Source organism: Papaver somniferum, unplaced genomic scaffold (genome assembly GCF_003573695.1).
Source record: "Papaver somniferum cultivar HN1 unplaced genomic scaffold, ASM357369v1 unplaced-scaffold_118, whole genome shotgun sequence".
In the NCBI taxonomy this organism is placed as follows: Eukaryota; Viridiplantae; Streptophyta; class Magnoliopsida; order Ranunculales; family Papaveraceae; genus Papaver; species Papaver somniferum.
This window is the reverse complement of record NW_020620825.1, coordinates 6,273,084-6,292,909: the sequence shown is the minus strand read 5'-3', so window position 1 is coordinate 6,292,909 and position 19,826 is coordinate 6,273,084. Positions and strand designations below refer to the sequence as shown.

Here is a 19,826-nt window from a genome sequence, read left to right as displayed (position 1 = left end):
TACCTAGTTTCCTGATTAAGAAATTTATATCTAATTGTGGTTCAGGTTCTATGAAAGGGTCTAAATAGAAAATTTTCATTGGTTGCGTTTCTTCATAGTGGGATCCGAATCATTAGGTCCTAGAGTCTGGAAAAACTCAAATATGATCTTAGAAGCGCACAATAATAACCTAAATAACTAAGGATCCTCTAAGTCAATAATATTTGACTTACATAATTGACCACAATGAGAGTAGTGGTCTTCCTTAAACAGATGTGTCGACCCTAATCTCCTAAAGTAATTAGGTTTAGTCTCAAAACTTAATAATTGACACATCTGAAATTTATATGTTCCCACAATTGGTAGAAAAGTTTTTGGTGGGAAAACAAAGTCAATCTTGGTATTATTGCCTGGGCTAACCTCATCAACTAGAGGATGGGTTTCTAACAGTTGAGACTCGTGTTGAATATTATTAAGTTCGGGAAAACGAGTACGAAGATAGTCTTGTAAGATGGTTGAGGCATTGATGACAAGTCCCACGTGAGGGATTTTTGTAAGAGTTAAAGAACATGGAGAATGATAATCACCCCCAAACTTAGAGTTTTCGGCGTCTCTAGGTAGACTGGTCATAATCTCCCTAATTTCTAGGTCATCAGATTCCTAAAAGTGGGCGATTGATTTTTCTAAGTCAGGTTCATCCCCACTAATCTCTACGAGTTCATCTAAGACTATTGTTTCTAAATCGTTTGACTCGAAAACAGTACTCTCAAGATAAACTGGTTCCTCTAAACCATCATCGGTTTCGTAATCATCGTCTAAAACGGGGGTATTTCTAGTCAAATCCTCGTCCTTTTGAATAGGTAAATAATTATTAAAATTATTTGTATTTTAACTAGAAATGTCATTATAATCATCATCACCATCCTCCTCATCATCATCATCACAATATAATTTTTGATATTCACGAATTCTCAAGCTTTGTTTCCAACTACATGGTCTATGTTTATAATATTTCTCATAGATCGATAGAGGTGATTCCTCAATAAAAGTTGGAGTATCCATATATCGCTGCCCACGCATATATTCACCAAGAGTCATTTCCGAAGACGTCTCTTGATAACGAGAATTTCTAGACATATATTCTCGCAACGTCATCGCAGGTGGCGTCTCCTCAAAAGGATTCATCACCGAAGAAATATAAACTACAGAGGGATTCTATACAATCACAAACAAGGCCGACTCGACTCCACCAAAGCAAACCTAAATATTTCTAGCAAACAAAAAGCATGATGGCTCCACTTAGATTTTTTCTAGACCAGCTTCTATCTCTCGGAGGGGAATTCGTTACAGTTTTAGCAACCCCTCTGGATCAATCCGAGCTAATGTGAGATGAAACTGAGGCGAGGGAAGCTCAATGGATCTTTGATACCCAAGGCCTCACCGGCGTTACAAGGCGGCTTGTTTCAACTCCCAGAAGTCACCATGAACTTTGAAGTTGCTTAAAAGGTAATCAATATCCTTCGAAAAATTTTCCTAACAAGATCGATACCCTATAGGTCTCTTTCTAATCATATTTTAAAGCTTGGGTTCGCGTTAGGTTTTGTTCTCCTAAAGCGGGCAAGAAGGGAGCGGTGATGAAATCCGAACCCTTATCTTGTTTAGGCCAGGCCTTGCCCTTTACTAGGAAAATAAAGACAGTCCAAATTCGTCCTCAATCAATGATCACCTTAAGGAATACAGTAACTCGCTTACAGGAGATTCGCGAGTGTTTCGATTGGACTTACCTCTTGTACCAGACGGGGGATGAACCGTTGTCGTCGACTCGGGCCACGACTCCTATGCCGTGTGCGAACCCGAGGGGCCGAGGTGATATTGTAATCACCGCCCTTCCCTGCACACAGTTTGTATTTAAGGGTACCCTTCCGTAGGGTTTAAAAATTAAAGTCCAAATGTCCAGTCCAATTTAAAGTTCAAAAAGAAAAAAAAAAAAATTACAGTTTTCCTCACACACTCAAAAAGAATTAAAAATTAAATCCTAAAATTGTCCTCTTTTCTTCTCTTTTCGCTTTTCGCTTTAAGTTTTTTCCTCTCCAAGTCCTTAGTTTTAACTTTGAACCTGCAAAATAAAGACAAAAAGACAAAGTAAAAAGGAACAAATAATAAAGGAATAAAAATTAAAAATAAATAAATAAATCTATATACAAGTCCGCGTCGGCGACGCCATTTTGTTGTAGTATTTTTCGTGCGGTAAATAAGAGTTCGTTGCTCGGACTTGAAAAGATTTATAAATAAAAATATATACACAATATTTGTTACAGGATCAAGAGACACTAGGACTCAGGATTCCACCATTAATCATTCACACAATTCATATATTTATTCCAAACAATTATAGCTCAAATGATATCGACTCTTATTCTTGCCAAAGTAGATTTTTAGAAGATTTATTGTATATCACTAGCATGACGCATCAAAAGCATTAACACCAAGCATACATCATCATACGATATCACAACCAATTAATAAAAATCATAAAACAATTTATAAAAAGTGCAAGTAGTCAAAAAAGAATTAAATATAATTATTGTATGTGTAAAGAAAGGCTTCCTCCATCATCCCAGTGTTGGGATTTAGCTACTCATATTAATCATATTCTCAAAATACATTTTTATAGCTCAAAAAGTTGATTAAAAGATGAGAAAATGCTAAAACAGAGATTCGCAACAGTTATAAGCGTTACAGTTCGCTGTATAAAACAAAACTGATGTGTAGCAAACAAACGATACCACCTCAGCGCTGTAAACAGCGACACTTCCGCTGTGCTGTTGACGCTGCTGAAAAATGACGGACCTGGCTGGTCCGTTCTTCGTGTTCTTCAGCTCCTTCTTCCTCTTCAACAGCAGCAGGTGGACATTGCTGCTGGTTCTTCTTCTTTGCTTCTGCTGCGTCCCAAAGCTCTCCAAACTCTTGATAAAACTCTCTCTGACTCAAAGGAAGCTTATTTATATGTAACAACCCCACCAAATTTCACGGAATATCTCCCAATATCTTCTTTTATTCTTCACGGCTACGTCCGAAATTTCTTTCCCTATGGACTTTGTTTACGCGTTAATAACATATATTTTGTTATTCAATTTTCTAGGATCGATATATATCCTCCTAGGTACAATATCTTCCCTCTTTACTCGAGTATCTTCCAAAAATACAACTCGATATTCTCTCTGTTTCCAAAATATCTCTCTTCCCTGTTCGACTTAGTCTGGCTATTCTATCCCAATATGATCGATCCAAACGCCCTTGCAGACCCTGTTTAGCCTTAACATGCCTAGCCCAAGAGAATTCAGCGATTGAATCTCTTTAAAAATCGTCCACAAATCAAAACCCAAATCTGCTGCGTGCATGGATCTTTCCGCCATTTTTCATAATTCGAATTTGAGAAGGAATGCCCCCTATCCAGAGTAGGGGTGCGAATAGCATCTGCCTTGGGGGTGACCTGGGAGTGCCCCTTAGTAATTAGGTTACCCCTTATCCAAAAGCAAGAGTCCGAATAACACTTGTCCTCCGGGTGCCAAAATCAACTTTTCGAGCCGAATTTTCCAAAAATGTTTATTTCCTAAAAATACATAAAAACACAATATTAGTACAAAAATAGAGTTCCAACAATACGGACATTGAGGACAAATTAGACACAACAATGTGTCTATCACTGCTTACGGTGGTTTTATCAGAGCTGTAGCCAAGTTGCTGGCCGTGTCTTTCTAGAGAATTCACTTACTACCGTATGAAATCATCCAAATATAATCTTATGCAGATTAATCCACCATGAAAGCTTACTCCTTTTTAATTACTTCTCCGCTTATGTTCTTTAAACTTGCAATTTGAAACCTTTAGTTCACTGATAATCACCGACCAAAATATTTATTTCAACTTCAATTGCTTTGTAATTACGTTTATCAATTTCACTCAAATTCCTGAATCTCCGATTTCTGGTTGATGCCAATTTAAAATTGAACATGAGCAATCTATTTAATTGGGGTTTAAGCGGTTTATATCTAATTTATATTTGTTGCCAAGTCTTTGTCGCTCCATCGTGTGTTAAGTATGATGCATGAGTTGCTTACATTGATCCGGATTGCAGGTTTAAAATAATTTGTTTGTTGAGCTATTTTTCTTCCTTGTTGTCATAATACATACAACCACGAGAGAACGAAAAACTTTCTTAGGTTGAGCTCTTAGTTATTGATGAAGTAGCACATATTCCCCTGCCGGTTGTAAAGTCTATGTTTGGTCCTTATCTGCTATTTCCTTTCTTCTACTGTAATTGGGTAATTTTCTTGAGACAGAGCTTCCTACTCATGTTAGCATGTGCACAATTCTTTTCCTTGAAAACTCAATAGTCAATCTAACATGCAAATAGGTCTTCTTGCCCATTAAATTCCGAATTATGTTTTCTGGTCAAAGTTATGAAGGTACTAGACGTTCTTATCGCTGAAACTTTTACGACAGTTGGAAGAGCAAATCCAAAATAATAATCATCAGTAATTATTTTTCCTTACACAATTCAATGATTTGTAACAGTCAGGGGTATTTAGGATATTTTACTGACTAGTCATCTCAGTGGACTCGACCAGATTCACTGACCTAACGTCCGTTAACCGCTTTACTGAAAAAACGCGATGGAAAACTGAAATTAGGTGTATTTTAGCAATTTAGAAAAATACGGGTGTACTTTAGTAAATACTGATTCAACATGGTGTACTTTATCAAAATTCCCTTTTTATCTCCTTTAGATTTTCCTTTTAGAATGACTATCACTTAGTGATATTCGTTGCAAAGCAACACATAATTGATTACATCATATAGCAAATAATGATTGTCTTTAAGAATCATTTTCACGTTATAACGCCTATTCCAAATGTTTTCCTAGTAATAAGCTTTAAAGTTCGTTTTCCAAAAAGATATTTTACTAGCTTTTTACGTTTTTTTTTGTTTTGAAAAAGAAGGTTATATTAAAAAAAGATAATACACAGTCTAGGAATCAAACTTCACATATATCACATATGAAGAATGGTTTCCCAATGAAACAAAATCTGATTTACAGAGTACCCATTGAAAGTATCAGATTCATGAGACTACAAAATAATAGACGCAGTCTTTGGCCTTCCACCATGAGTCGTGTTACACCTTTCCTTCCACAGATGCCAAAAAACAGCATAATTAACCAACCACCAAAGCTTTTTGCATCCGCCAGTAAGACTGTTTAACCTTCAGGCTTCAAAATGCTGCAAACATGTATTAGGAAACACCCACGAGATTCCAAAAGCTTTCACAAAGAAGCACCAGAATTCAACAACATAAGAACAGTTCAAGAAAATATGATCAGCTGCATCTTCCTCTTGTTGACAGAAACAACACTGTTTACTTTGGACATTAATTCCTCTATGACTTAACATACACAGAGTTGGGAGAGAGTTGTGAAATGTAGCCTACAACATAAACCTAACTTTAGGTGGAATACTCTTCTGCCAAAGAAACTTCACAGAATTGCACTCAATATCCTCCTGCAACTGTAACTCATAACACCTCTGCACAGAAAAACCACCTGGAAATGAAAAACTATCATTATCATATAAAAAATCATGAACAAGGCCCAGTTCATTACACAATAAATCCCATTCGATATGTTCATTTAGATACAATCTTCTCTTTGTGGCACACTGCAATCTTCCACCAACCACCATATCTGAGATGTATGCTTGTTTCTGTCTCACTGCCTTATAAATTTTTGGGTACTTCTCCGCTAATGGACCATCAGTGGTCCATTTATCTCACCAAAAACTGATGCCTTTACCATTAACCTGAAACTCAAAATGTTTGTTCCTGAAAGTAGAGGAATTTACAATATTCTTTCACATACCTCTCCCATGGGGTTTAGCATCATCTATTGGAATCAAAGTTTCACTTTTATTTCTAAGCTTTTGCTGAACTACCTTTCTCCACATAGATTTTTTCTCCTTAGAAAATCTCCAGACCCATTTAGCCTTTAGTGCTCTACTAGTGAGTCTTAAATTCTTCACTCCCAATCCTCCCATTTTCTTTGGCAAAAAAATTTACTAATGCGACACGTGTGAAACACACATGATTTCATTTAGGATCAGCCTTCCTTTTCTCATCAGAAAGAACTATCTACCGTCGCATACATCTCCAATCTCTTCATCTGTTCATCCTTTTTAGCATAAATCACATGGTGGTGATGGAATCAGTTCATGGTAAAATAATTATTTCTCTCATTGATTGATGCCCTTATTCTAGTTTTTAGGTTATGGGTTCTATTATTTCTTTTGCTCAGTTACTATTTAATCCTTGACATTGGTTTAAAAATGAGTTCAGAGGAAGTGTGCAATTGCAATGGGTTTTGCTTCTATTGATGATCTGATTTTGTTTAGATATTTAACGAAATTAAGATGAGAGAGATTTTACAATCTAAAAATTTAAGGATATTTTTTCTTTTAATTTGGAGGTGTATGTATGGTAGGTTTGGTTTCTTATAATAATCTAAATTATAATTTCATGTTTTTGTTTTCACTTTTGTTTCAATTGAAAAAGGTATGAATTGAAATTAAAATTAATTGGTGCCTGCAGTTGGAGTTGAGAAAAATGGTTTGGAGGTTAAGGTAGTGGTGCTGGTTGTGAACACAGAAATAACGAAGGCATCTATGTGTCCGCAAATAATATTCGAAGTGCTGATAAAACCGATGGAAGGATAGAAATATACATTGAATAACATAAAGTAATGGAAAAGGAAACTCTGAGCCTTCAGGCTCGTCCTCGTTTCACATCATAAGGGTTCTTACGATAATTTAACTGGTGCATAACATTTAAGTGCGATAATTATAAGTACATAATATAAATGAGACGATGATTTACGTGGTTCAGCACTAAGGCCTACGTCCACGGGGTTGGTGTTTCACTATGTACTGTAACGGGTTACAAAGATAGTCGAATGACTTTGAGTGGGGAACGAAGCTAAGAGGGAAATGAATAAAATTCATACTTACTCTTTAAAATTTCTCTCTCCTGAACTATATCTCTCTTTTTCTCAAATTGGTCGACCCTTCTCTGTTATTCGAGATGGGTATTTATAGAGATTGAGTGTGGGGTCTCCTTCTAGGGACAGTTGTACCCTTATCGTCTTGGATTCTGTGTCGATCCCGATGATGTCTTCGTGATATACCGATGACTCCAACGGTATCATGTTGTAACGCTGGGTCGCCTTTCTCTCCTCCAAAAGATAGTTGACATGTATCCCATGCTCGTATCATTTAATGCGGGTGGTTGGATGGTTTGCACACGTCAGATAACTGTCTGATGCCCCTGTCACACCCTTGTCAGTGGGGTTTATCCTCTCCCTTGATTTTGGATCTTCCTTGGGATGATAAAAAGTGATCTTTTAGAGTTTTATAGGGTACTTCGCGGCGCTCTTATCATCAGGTGCTCCTCGATCCATCATCGTCGGATTTGCGTGATGATGGATATGTGGTAGAGGATAGAGGTACCTGCTCTTTTAGTATTGCGACGTGGCATCATTGTATTGATGCCCCTCATGTTGATGTAGCACACGTGTCTTCTTCTTGGCACGTGGTCAATTCTAGATTATGTGCATACAATTTGTCCTTTTTTGGTCAAAGTATGAAGAAAACTGTCTTCACAGTCTCCTCAACTTATCGCAATAACTCCCCCTAGATTTTAGGGCACGTTTTCCACTTCTAGTAATAACTTCTCCTCGAATCATGGGACGGTTTTATCATTTCTTGCTATAAATATGAGAGGGGTAGCTGGTGAAATAAATTTTATTCCCTCTCATTGTCTTCTTCATTCTCTGTCTTTTCCCTTCTTATTCTCTGAGAGAAATCATTTCTCCTTATTTTGTTTTTCACTCTTAACTGTTGTTGTTGTTCACCCTCTGTCGTAGATTCTAATAAGATCTTTTTCGATATCTTCTGTTGCGGATGTCTCCTGTCACTTCTTTCTACCATTGTTATCGGTAAGTAGTTCTCTTGTGTCTGTAATTTTTACTTCCGTTTCTTCTTGTTTGGTGATCCTAGGTTTTGTGATGAAGAACAATTTATACGAAAGTATATATACATGCCTCTGTTCTTTATCACAAAATTTGGAGTCGTTCGTCCTGTTGGGTTTTCTTCTATATTCCCAATATGATGATGTTCTTAATATGATGGTTTTTTTGATATGATGGTGTTCTTGATGAAATATAATGATTAAATCTTTGTCTTTCGATCTTCATTAACCCTGTTGTTTGATATTCGTTTTCTTTCTATGCCCCTTGTAGAAATGGCCGATGGTCATCGGGTTCCTTATAAAACTCCTTCGTCGAGTCCTTACAGATCTCCTCCATCCAGGAGTCCTGATATATCTCCGTAAAAGGGTGGTTCGTCTAGACCTTCCCAACCAGACCCTCGTACTCATAAGACTTCCTCTTCATACGGTCCTAGGGTTTCTTCTCAAGAAAATGGGGATCCGCCGAGGGGTTCTCGATATGCAGCCAATCGTCCTTCGACTAATCCTTCTTCTCAGCACGCAGAACCGATGAATGTCCAACCTCTTCGTTTTATAGCTCCTCCTGCCACGGTGCCTCTTCAGAAATCTAAGGCTTCGTAGACCACTGCTTTGGTAAAGGATTCTTCTTATAAAGGTGCTATGCCGAAGGTGGATTTGTCGAGGAATCCTTCGACCAAAAGAAAGGCTTCGGATATGAGTCCTTCGAAGAATCTGTCGTCGGGTAAGGCCGTATCTTTTGAAGTTTCCCCAGTTATACGAAGTATCATAGTTTCCAAGAAGAAGGTTTCTTTTAAGTATATTGATCTTGAGGATTTCAAGGTTAGGCACGGTCTCGAGGCCTTCGATGTCAAATTTTATGATCAAGGTGATGATCTTACTTATGATATGGTTCTAATTATAAGTACGATGCTTTCCATCTATTGAAGACCGTGGGATCTTTCGAATCCGGTCTTATGTTACCTTTATATAATTCAGGGGATTCTTTCTACTACGATGCCTTAGCCAACCGTGAGGGTTCCACTTCTGACACCCACTGCCACTCGGTGGTTCAGTTGAGTGGGAATTATCTTCGGACGTTTAACGAGTGTTATCTTCGGAGCAATGCGAAACAATGATGACCTGCTACGCTCCCAACCCAGCGGAGAAAGATTGGTATACTCCTGAAAATTTTAACGCCTATTTCGGATATTATGTCAATGGTAGGAATCGTAAGCCGCGGAGCGCGGGTCTTCGTACAATGGATGCTTTTCAAGGTGAGGTTCGCCTTCTAAGTGAAGTAAGTGATTCGAAGCTTCGGTATGTTCCTGCTACTGAAAGGACTCCTTTTCAAAAGATTTTTCCCAAAAGTGAGCGGCTCAAGCGTGATCATGATTATGAGTGGCGTGTCACTCCTCTTGAAGTTATCGGTCCTTGGGCCCATGGTTGGGTGCCCGGTCAACATGGATGGCGTCCTATTGCTGGTATCCAACCTCGCGAAGGTGTTCCGTCTCGATATGGTGAATTATGTCCTTGGCAACTAAACTTCGCCGGTATGAACTTCGACTATGCCGTTGACGTTGCCGATGTAGATGAAGAGGAGAATTCTGATACGGTTCTTTCTTCGAAAGGCGCTGCTAATGTCAAGGTATGATTCCTTATAATATTGTATGGTTATGTATGTTTTCCCCTGGAATCAGAAGTTGATCATGTGCTTGTTTCAGGCTTCGAGGAAGAAAAGAATTGGTCATGTTCAGTCTTCTACCGTTGGTGAAGATGATATGGAAATTCTCGAGATCAACAGCCCGGTGAATGATGAGGAGAATTCTGATGAAGAAGTTACTGATGACGAGGAACGTACTAATACTTTCCCACGTGGCCACGAAGGTGATGAAAATGATGGTGAGAAGAATGGTTGAGAGAAAATTACCTTTGAGGTTCAAGTGAACGATCCTCCAACCGAGCCTGTGCATGTTCAGGAGAACGAGGATGCTGATCTTCAATCAACGAACCCCAACCAAGATTTCTATTTTGGTAAGATTTATTCCACTGGGGGACCAGTTGATATTAGTGCCACCATGGGGATAGCTTCGGATTTTTCTTTACTTTTCGCAAATGACAAATGGGATGTTGTTGCCGAAGGTGATGGTGAGAAGGTGGCTGAAGGAAAAGAAAGTTCCGATGGATAGGACGTCGATGCTCGTTCCACTAAGGAAGCCGAAGGCAAGAAAACTTCCATTGGCCAAGGGACCGTTGCCGATGATGAGGACACCGTTGGTGCATCTTCTGAGAGTTTCGAGAAAGTCGTGATGCACGAAGGGGATGATGCAACCTTTGAATGGTTGATAAAGAAATGCCTGATGTGCGTGCCTAATCCTGCTCCCGTAGTTCCCGGTGAGAAAAGTTCTGATGCCTTTACTCGTCAGAGAATGCAGCTATCGTCCCATGATGATGTTGCGGAGACCCGGGAAAAAGATCCGGGGGCTACTTCATCCAGCCTTTTAGTCGATCCACCCTCTTCCATTTCTGACATGATGGCCAGAGATGATGGGTATCAGTATGGTTTCCCTCAGCAGTGCATTCTCGAGGTAAGTCATTGTAAATTCCCCTAAGCTGAGTGGTGCGACGTCCTTTCATTGATGATCTTTATTTTCTTGTCAATTTAGCTGGTGAGGAGCGAGCACTGCAAGCATACCTTGTACCAGTTCTTTAAGGCGAAGGCTCTCAAGCTAGAGGTGAAGTTACGTCATAGATAAGAGGAACTGAATTCTGCTGAAGAACTTCTTGCTGCTAAGGACAAAGAGATATTGGAGTTGAAGGAGAAGCTGAAGGGTAAGCAGTATCTTGGTGCTACAGAAACGGAGATTCATCAGGAAGTGGCTTCTCTTAAGGCTGAGTTGGATAAAGCTCGGGTAGAAGCATCGTCTGCTGGTGCATCGTCTAAAGGTTTGTCTCTTCGCTTTTTCTTTGTCTTCGCCTTTTTACTGTTCGTTCTGAGTTGGGCGGCCCTTTCTTCAGCGGGCGATGCCAGAGAATTGATATGGCTTCGTGGTGAGAGAAATCGTCAAGCTTCCCGGATTAAAGAGTTAATATCAAAAATTAAGGATGAAGCTGATAAAAATGGAATGCCCGGGCCGATGAGCATAACGAACTAGCGGCTCGGTATCTGGAAAGACGGGAGCAAATGGTTGATATGCAGAATAATATGAATGATGATCGTCTTCAGTTCAATGGTGCTTTATTGTGGACTCGTGATCTTCAGTTCAATGGTGCTTTATTGTGGACTCGTGATCTTCAGTTCAATGGTGCTTTATTGTGGACTCGTGAGAATCTACGTGAGGCGCGTGAGAATATTTCTTGTTTAGAAACCAAGGTAGCAAACTTGGAGGAAGAGCTTCGCCAAGCTCGTTCATCCCACGATCCTGAAATTCGGGATTATATACAGCGGCTCATTCGGGAGAGGGACGATGCTAGAGCAGAGGCTTGTGCCCTCAGTAATGTTGTAAGTGCTTCTTGGGCCGATGTTGCTCGTCTAGTGGAATCCGAGAAGGACCTAGAGGTTAATATGTACAGACTCACAAAGGAGATCGAAGGGATGACTAATGAAGTCAATCGTCTCCAACACTTATATTCTATGAAGCAGGTAGAGTTAGATGAATGTCAATATGCTCTCGAGAATATTCAACTTGATTATAAGAAACTTTCTAGTGAATATGATTTTCTCGACGAAGCCCGGGATAAATGAATATGAGATAGCTTCGGCTAATGTCGAAGGTATAACTTCGTTTAGTCGTGGGTAACGTGCTAATTCTTTTCTTTTAACCATTTTGCTTCTTTTGTCTCAGAGCTCAAGGGAAACCTAAGCCTTGCAAATGAAAAGCTTAAAAAGACTCAATCTACCCTAGTGTACCAGCAAGGACAGACCAAATACTATGAAGCGTTGGACGGATCTCGGGAGGAAGCAGCTAAGGAAGTAGGGCGGTTGAAATCTTCTTTATCTCAACCTGACCTCAAGGCCACCGTTATTGCGCACAAGGCTCGTTGTCAGCTTGCTGAGGAGGTTAACAAGAATTTAACCAAGATAGAGCAAAGCCTTCTGAAGGAGCATGGCATTGTCAAGAAGTACATTCGTCGTCCTATGCCCGAGCCTTTCACTTACACCTCCGATCCTTCTTCGGGAGGAAGTGTCCATTCGTCTCAGAAGAAATGTCCAGCTGATCATATTGAGGCTTCCAAGTGGAAGTAGGCCTCCGGGTTGGAATAGAGAGCTGATCTTTGTTGATTACTTGGCTTCAGGCCATTTTTTGTGTATCTTCTGTATTTCTTGCTTAACCCTCCAGGATTGTAATTAACTTTCATGGAATGGATCGCTGTTTTTATGTACATCTTTGACTCATCTGCATTGTAAGTTTTTTTAGTTTTTTAGAGAATGAACAACCCTAAGTATTAAAAAATGAATAAGTAAGAAACGAGAAGTGTTTGGCGGCAATAACGATGGTATGTACCTTCGTTATTGACTTTGGACCTGTCACCCCGTCGGCTAACCCTGGGCCAGAGGGTTACCGAATGGTGGGGGTTGATGAAGAGTTCTCATACATGTGATGCATTGTTGAATTATTTACATGCACCCATTCTGCCGAACCGCTGCCTTATTAATTGGTTGGGTATATCTTCCTACTGGAATCCTTCCCCATGGTCCTACACTTATAGACGCTGATAGGGGAGTCCTAGATTGTATATAATTACTTTACCCAATAGAGTGATTACAAAAGATTTGTTTGATTGATGTGGCGAGGTCTGCTAATCCTCGACCAAAGATAGAAACATGTCAAGTGGATAAGCCATCTTCTTCTTCTTCTGGTACTCTTCATGCAGGTGCAGAACTGCATTGCTTCATGGATAGTATGACTTGAGGTATTTTGCATTCTAGGGGTGGCTGAGAACTTCTCCTTTTAGATTACGCAGGTAGTAGGATCCGTTCCATGCGATGTCATGTATTACAAATGGTCATCCACAAATTGGTGCTAATTTCCCCCACTTTTTCTCTCGTTGATATTGAAGTATAGTTCTCAGCACATACTGTACTTCTAAAAAATTTCTAAGCTTAACCTTTTTGTTGTATTCTCTTGCTAATATTCGTTGGTAGCTTTCCATTTTCTGTAACGCTGTCTCCTTATTTCTTCTAGATCATCTAGCCTTTCCAACATCATGTCCGCTGTAAGGTTCTTTTTCTACGCTTCAGTCTTCGTGGTTGGCATGATGTTCTCTCTCAGGATGACTGCTTCGGCTCCATAAGTGAGGAGGAAAGGAGATCCACCAGTAGCAGACCTTCGCGTGGTTAGGTATGACCATAATGCATTATGTAGTTGTTCGCACCATCGGACCTTGTGTTCATCCAATGATTTCTTGAGGATAAGAGCAAGAGTCTTATTTGTGGCTTCAGCTTGTCCCTTGCTATGGGGGTAGATAGGAGTCGGTTTGTCTTTCCTGATCTTAAAGGTGTCAAAGAGCATATCTATGTTCTTTCCTTGTAATTGTTTTCCATTGTCGGAGATAATTTCCGCGGGGATGTCGAACCTGCAAATGATGTTTTGAAAAATGAAGGTGAATACGTCCACATCTCTGATCCTGGCTGGATCTTTGGATTCCACCCATTTGCTAAAATAATCCATGGATACAATCAGGAATCATCTTTTCCCTGATCCTTCGACCAGGGGTCCGACGATATCAATGCCCCATTTTTCGAATGACCAGGGGCTATCTACTGAGTTTAGCTTCGTTTCCGGGGCATGGATTCTCTTAGCGAACCGCTGACATTCTTCGCATCTTCTAGACATCCTGGCTGCGTCTTGTATCATCTATGGCCAGTAATATCCTTGCATCTTAGCTTTGTCAGATAATTATCTCATCCCGCTGTGGTTGCATGCGTCTCCATAGTGGATGTCTTTCAGGATACGACGCCCTTCCTCTATGGATAAGCAGCGCAACAAAGGATCGAGGAAAGATTTCTTGTAAAGGACTCCGTCTCGAAGATCGTACCTCCCAGAATTTGATTGTATTTTTCGAGTTTGATTCAGGTCTGTGGGAAGCGTTCCTTCTTTAAGGAACTGATGAAATTCGGTTCTCCAGTCCTCTTCGTTGCTGAAGTATTCATCCTCGTTCACTTTTGATAGGATATCATCTTCGACAAATTCATCGGTGATATCCTCCCCTGCATCATCGTCAGCGATGTCCTCCGCTACATCGTCTTCACGATTTGTAGCGAAGGATTGTTGCGTATTGATCGAAGTCTCATATACTCTTGTTATCTTGATGGCCTTAACGCTTTCATCTTTTAACATAGACGATATGTATGCTAGAGCATCAACATGCCTGAGATCTTTTCTACATAGATGCCGGAACTTGATATTGGGTACTTGTGATGCTAAGGTTTGGACTAAGGCCATATATGCCGAGAGGTTCTCGTCATAAACATTATAATCCAGTTCGATTTGCCGAATGACCAGTTACGAATCACTTGTTAGGTGTACATTGGTTATTCCCATTTCTATTATTAAACGAAGGGCATGTACTACGACTTCGTATTCTACGATGTTGTTGGTATGCCTCTTGAGCTCCATTCTTAGTGCGTGCACAATCGTATCTCCAGTTGGGGTGGTAATCACGATGCCTATGCCCACACCTTATTTGTTCCTTGATCCATCGACGAAGACCTCCCATCGTCTTTGGCTTGAGGGTTCGAGTACATCGACTGGATCTTTACCATCCTCTTCTGCTTCTGGTATGTCCTTCACTTCTTTATCATTTTCCAGGGGTAAGTCAACTAAAAAATCCGCCAAGACTTGTGACTTTTGTGCAGTTTGGATCTCGTGGATGATATTGAATTGATCAAGATGAGTATTCCATTTCGCTATCCTTCCTACCTTCCCAGCATTTTTGAGAACAGCTTCCAGCGGCGCCTTGCATGGGACACGAACATAATGGGTTAACAAATAGGTTCTTAGCTTTTGGGTTGCCCATACTAATGCCAATATGAGTTTTTCAATCTTCGTGTAGTTTCTTTCTGCCGGGTTGAGAGTATTGCTGACGTAGTAGATTGGTTGTTAGACCTTTGTGTTGGTTTTGACCAATACTGCACATACTGCATCTTCGGTCGCTTCTATGTAAAGGGACAGCACCTCATCGGGATCAGGCTTCTGGAGGATCGGGATCGTGGCAAAGTACTCTTTAATATTCTGGAAGGCTTCCTCGCATTCAGCGGTCCATGCGAACTTACTCCCTTTCTTGAGGATGTTGAAGAAGTGCTTGCATTTTTCCGACGATCTGGCGATGAATCTCCCCAGCGCTGCCAGGTATCCATTGAGATTTTGGACTTCTTTCAGGTTCTTTGGAGATGACATTTACACAATGGCCTGGATCTTAGCAGGATTTACTTCGATGCCCTTCTTCGTCACCAGATATCCGAGGAACTTTCCTGACGTGACGTTGAATGTACATTTTTCGGGATTCACTTTCATGATGTACTTCCTCATGGAATCGAAGATATATCTCAAGTCTTGATGGTGATCTTTGCTCAACTTACTCTTGACGAGCATGTCATCAACATAGACTTCTAAAGTGTTCTCAATCCATGGCTTGAAAATAATATCGACCATCCTCTGGTATGTTGCCCCTGCGTTCCTCAGCCCGAAGGGCATCCGTATGTAATAGTAGAGGTCGTGCAGGGTGTAGAATGTCGTGTGTTGTTGATATTCTTCTGCCAGGGCTACTTGGTTGTAACCATAATATCCATCCATAAATGACAGTTCTTCGTATCCTTTAACAGCTTCTACCAATTGGTCAATGCTTGGGAGTGGGTAACTATCCCTCGGACAAGCCTTGTTGAGGTTAGTGAAGTCGATGAATATCCTTACTCCTTCATTCTTCTTTGGTACAATGACCATGTTCGAAATCCATGTTGGATACTTCACTTCCTTGATGAATCCCGACTCCAACAACTTGCGGAGTTCTTTCTCGATCGCCTGGTGATATTCTGGCGCGACCTTTCGTACTTTTTGTCTAAAGGGGTTCATTCCTAAATTTATACGAAGATCCTGTTGGATTATCTTCGGATCAATTCCTGGCATATCTCCTAGTTTCCATGCAAATATGTTCGCATATTCCGTAAGTAGCTTGATTAGGGCTGCTTCCCGTTCCTTATCCATAAGAGTTCATATCTTGATCATCTTCGGATTTTCTTCGGTCCCTATATTGATCTCCTTCGTGAGTTATACAGGTGTAAATGTAGGCTTCGGTTCCCATAGGAGAAGGACATTCTTTAATTTCTATTTGGTAGGCTCTTCAGCCCCCTTAGCCACTGAAGTACCTGCTTCGGTAGTTAAGACGATGTTTTCCTTCGTCAAGCTTTTTCCTGATATTTCTTCGAGATAAAGGTCAATTGCCTTATCCTTAGAGGCTGCCTTGTTTTTGTTTCTGTGGGACTTCCGCTGCTCATCTTGTTCATTATTGAGTTGGTTTTGTAGAGCCTGGAATTTTCGAGCGGTGACCTGATCTCCCTTAATTTCCATTACCCCTTCGGGTGTTGGGAATCTAAGGTATTGGTGATATGTTGTTGCTACTCCTTTGAGTTTGTGTACCCATCTTCGACCGATAATGGCGTTGTATGGAGAAGGAGTGTCTACCACACTGAATCTGGTTTCGATATTCATCGGGCCTGCCTTTACTTCTAAAACAATGTCTCCCAGAGGCTTCGTGGGTGCGTCGTTGAATCCATAGATGGTATAGTAAGAAGACATCAGTTGCTCATCATTTAGTTTCATTCGCTTGAACGTATCGTAAAACAGAACGTTGACTGAACTCCCTCCATCAATCAAAATCTTCTTGACGTTGCACCCTTCTACTGGTAATATGATAACTAAAGGATCGTTGTGCTCCTCCATGTCTTCTTCGACATCTTCAGCATCAAATGTCATCGGTGCGTTCATCCACGCTTCGTTCTCATCAACTTCGACTCCATCAATCTTGTACAGCTCGTAGTAGTCCTCAAATTGTTTTCTCAATCTTTTTCCTATCTGGCCAGTCAGTGAAGGGCCGTTAGATTCGGAGCATGAAATGGTATTGAGCGTTTGATTACCCTAGGGTAGTTGGTCTTGCTTGCTTTGTTTTGCCATATCATCGATTTCTGCCTTTTGAACATATTGCTTGAGGTCACCAGCGTCAATCAGCTTTTGGATAATTATTTTGAGGTTCTTGCACTTTTCAGTCTGATGCCCGTTGAAGCAGTGGTACTCACAGTAGTCTCTTGACTTCTCAGACCGGGGTGGCTGCTTTCCTTTGAACCAAAGCCACTCTAAGTTTTCTCGATTCTTAATTTCCCTTAGGATGCGAGTGTAGTTGGTGTTTAGCTTCGTGAAAAATTGGTCTTCGAATTTTCGATCATCACTCCGCCGATCATCCCTTTGTCCTCTCTTATCTTCGTTGGAACGTTCGACCGAGTTTCTTCTCTTGGATCCGCTGGCTTTCTCCACCGAATTAATCCGATGATATCTTTGTGTCTGGGCCCTCGGATTCTCCCGCTGGATTTCCTCCAATCTGGCGTGATTTTCAATGATTACTCGAATATCTCCTTCGGTCGTAGGGACACTTCCATGAATCTCGACAAACAAAGGACTCATCCTATCCAATCCCCACTTGTAGAAATTGATACTGACCACTGGATCCACGTTCCCTATCGCTTGATAGATTTTGTGCCACCTATCGGTATATTCCCTGATGGTTTCTTTGTATGCGACTGCTAACGAGAAGAGCTTGTCCATTTCTGCGTTGACGGCCTTGTTGTACATGTAAGTCCTTAAGAATTTCTCAGTGAGCTGGATGTAGGAGTCGATGGAATTGGGTGGTAGGTTATCGAACCACGATAGAGTCGATCCTTTCAAGATTGAAGGAAAGTATCTGCAGAGGACCACGTCATCCTGATCTCATCGGGATAAAGTACGATTGTAGTACCGAAGATGGGCTGCGGGGTCACTGCATCCATCGTAACATTCGAAGGCTGGGATAGGACAATTCTGGGGATTAAGAGCTTTGGCCAAATGTGCAGTCAGTGGTGTGGTGGCAGCTTCTCTCATCACTTCTTCCATCCTTCCTCCTCCTTGCCTCGTCTTCAGTTGCTGAATTTCAGCCATCATTTCAGCACGAATGTTCTCCATGGCGATCTGATGGTCCTCTATGATCGTAGATCGTCCTGATCTTCGGTTCTCAGTGTCGAAATAGTCTGAGTCCTCGGGAACATAATCTGGATCGGATAATTTGTTTCCTCTGGCCGCTCTTCGACGGGATTGTTGACGTTAGAAACTACCATCCTTCGGTCCCGATTAAGCGGTGGTGCTTTGGAATTAGCTTCGTCATGCAAGTTCCCTACTTCGTTACTCTGGACGATCCTATCTTTGAGCTGCTGGTTTTCTTGTGCAAGTAAAGCCACGACACCTGCGTATACCTTCTAGCTTCTCTTCAACTCTTCAAGCTCTTCCATCATTTGAATGGACTGGTTCGATCCTTGGTTCGGAGTTCCCACCTGTGGTTTCCCACCGACGGCTACAATGTGACCTTCGTCAACAGTCTGTATTAAGGGGACCGGTGGATCGATGTGAGGGTCTTGAAGATCTATTGGTTGTTGTGTTGGTTGGTTCGTTGTCAGAAGAGGTTGATTGGTCAGCAGCGGTTGAATCTGCTCGTTGGTGAGCGTCATCCAATAAAGGGGTTGTTGTATCATCGACTCTGCTACCCCTTATCGTTGTTCGTTTGCGAGACTGATCGCTGCTACTTTGGAGGCACCTTCTTTGGTTGCTGCGGCTTTCAGAGATGTTGTTGTTACTGTGCTGGCATCTAAGGACGTCGTTTTTTCCGCTCCATCCTGCTTCTTGTTGGCTGGTTTAAGCTTTTCTCCCTTCTGTTTGCTAAGTGTCATAACTGGAGTTGTCCTCGGTGTTTCTTTTGACGATGCTTTGGTGTTTGAGGGTGAAAACGGTTTCTGCTGATTTTGGTAATTTCGTGTATAGGTGAGAAACGAGTCTAAACCCTAAAAAATGTATTGCACGGAAGTAATTTAGATTCGAGAGGTCAATCTGTACAAATTCGGCCTAAACCAAGAAATGGTCGTTCCAGACTTACTTCGGTCACAAAGTGAAGGAGAAGGGTTGGTCTTGGGGAAGGAAGCGAAGAGAGTGTTGAGACCAGAATAGTTGATTCTGGAAGAGTGATTGTTTTATGACTTGTATCAGAAAGTGAAATGCTAGCAATGTGGAAAGCTAACAGGTGATTTCTGAGTGTTGTATTCTCCTGACCAAAAACTTGTTGTTTGGTGGAAATAGGTGAGACCTATTTATACAAGTCACAACAAAACGTACCTTGGCCTCGTAAGAAGTGGAAACGGTTGAGTAATGGAAGATAATGGTAACGGGTAATGCCTGGAATTAATGTTTCTATAATGAAGGATACGTTTCACCATTATCTCTTGTCATTACTAACTGTCTTACTCTTATGACACTTTCTTGTAACGGGCGTATTGCACGCCGCATGCTGTAAACCGCCAGACCAATACCCTGATGTGCATCCCCCAGTTTGTGGCATGTCTTGATGTCTCGAGTATTTTCGTGGAAAACGTGTAGCATGTTGCTATTTTTTAGCAAGTTAAAATTGAGAGGCTTGCCGGTTCGGTGACGACCTTCGACGGACGAGATTTTGCATCTTGAGAGGAAGGGTAGTCGTTGATTGTGGCTACCTTCCGTTGGTAGCCA

General features: G+C 41.1%; 1 protein-coding gene across 1 annotated transcript; it reads right to left on the bottom strand.

The window, feature by feature from the left end:
- Positions 1-16,355: 16,355 nt before the first annotated feature.
- On the bottom strand, positions 16,356-18,239 carry LOC113330467. The gene is made up of 3 exons (XM_026577276.1): positions 18,037-18,239; positions 17,199-17,982; positions 16,356-17,102 (listed from the first exon to the last, which is right to left on the bottom strand). Exons 1-3 carry the CDS (start codon positions 18,237-18,239, stop codon positions 16,356-16,358), a joined length of 1,734 nt encoding a protein of 577 aa, XP_026433061.1.
- Positions 18,240-19,826: the final 1,587 nt, after the last annotated feature.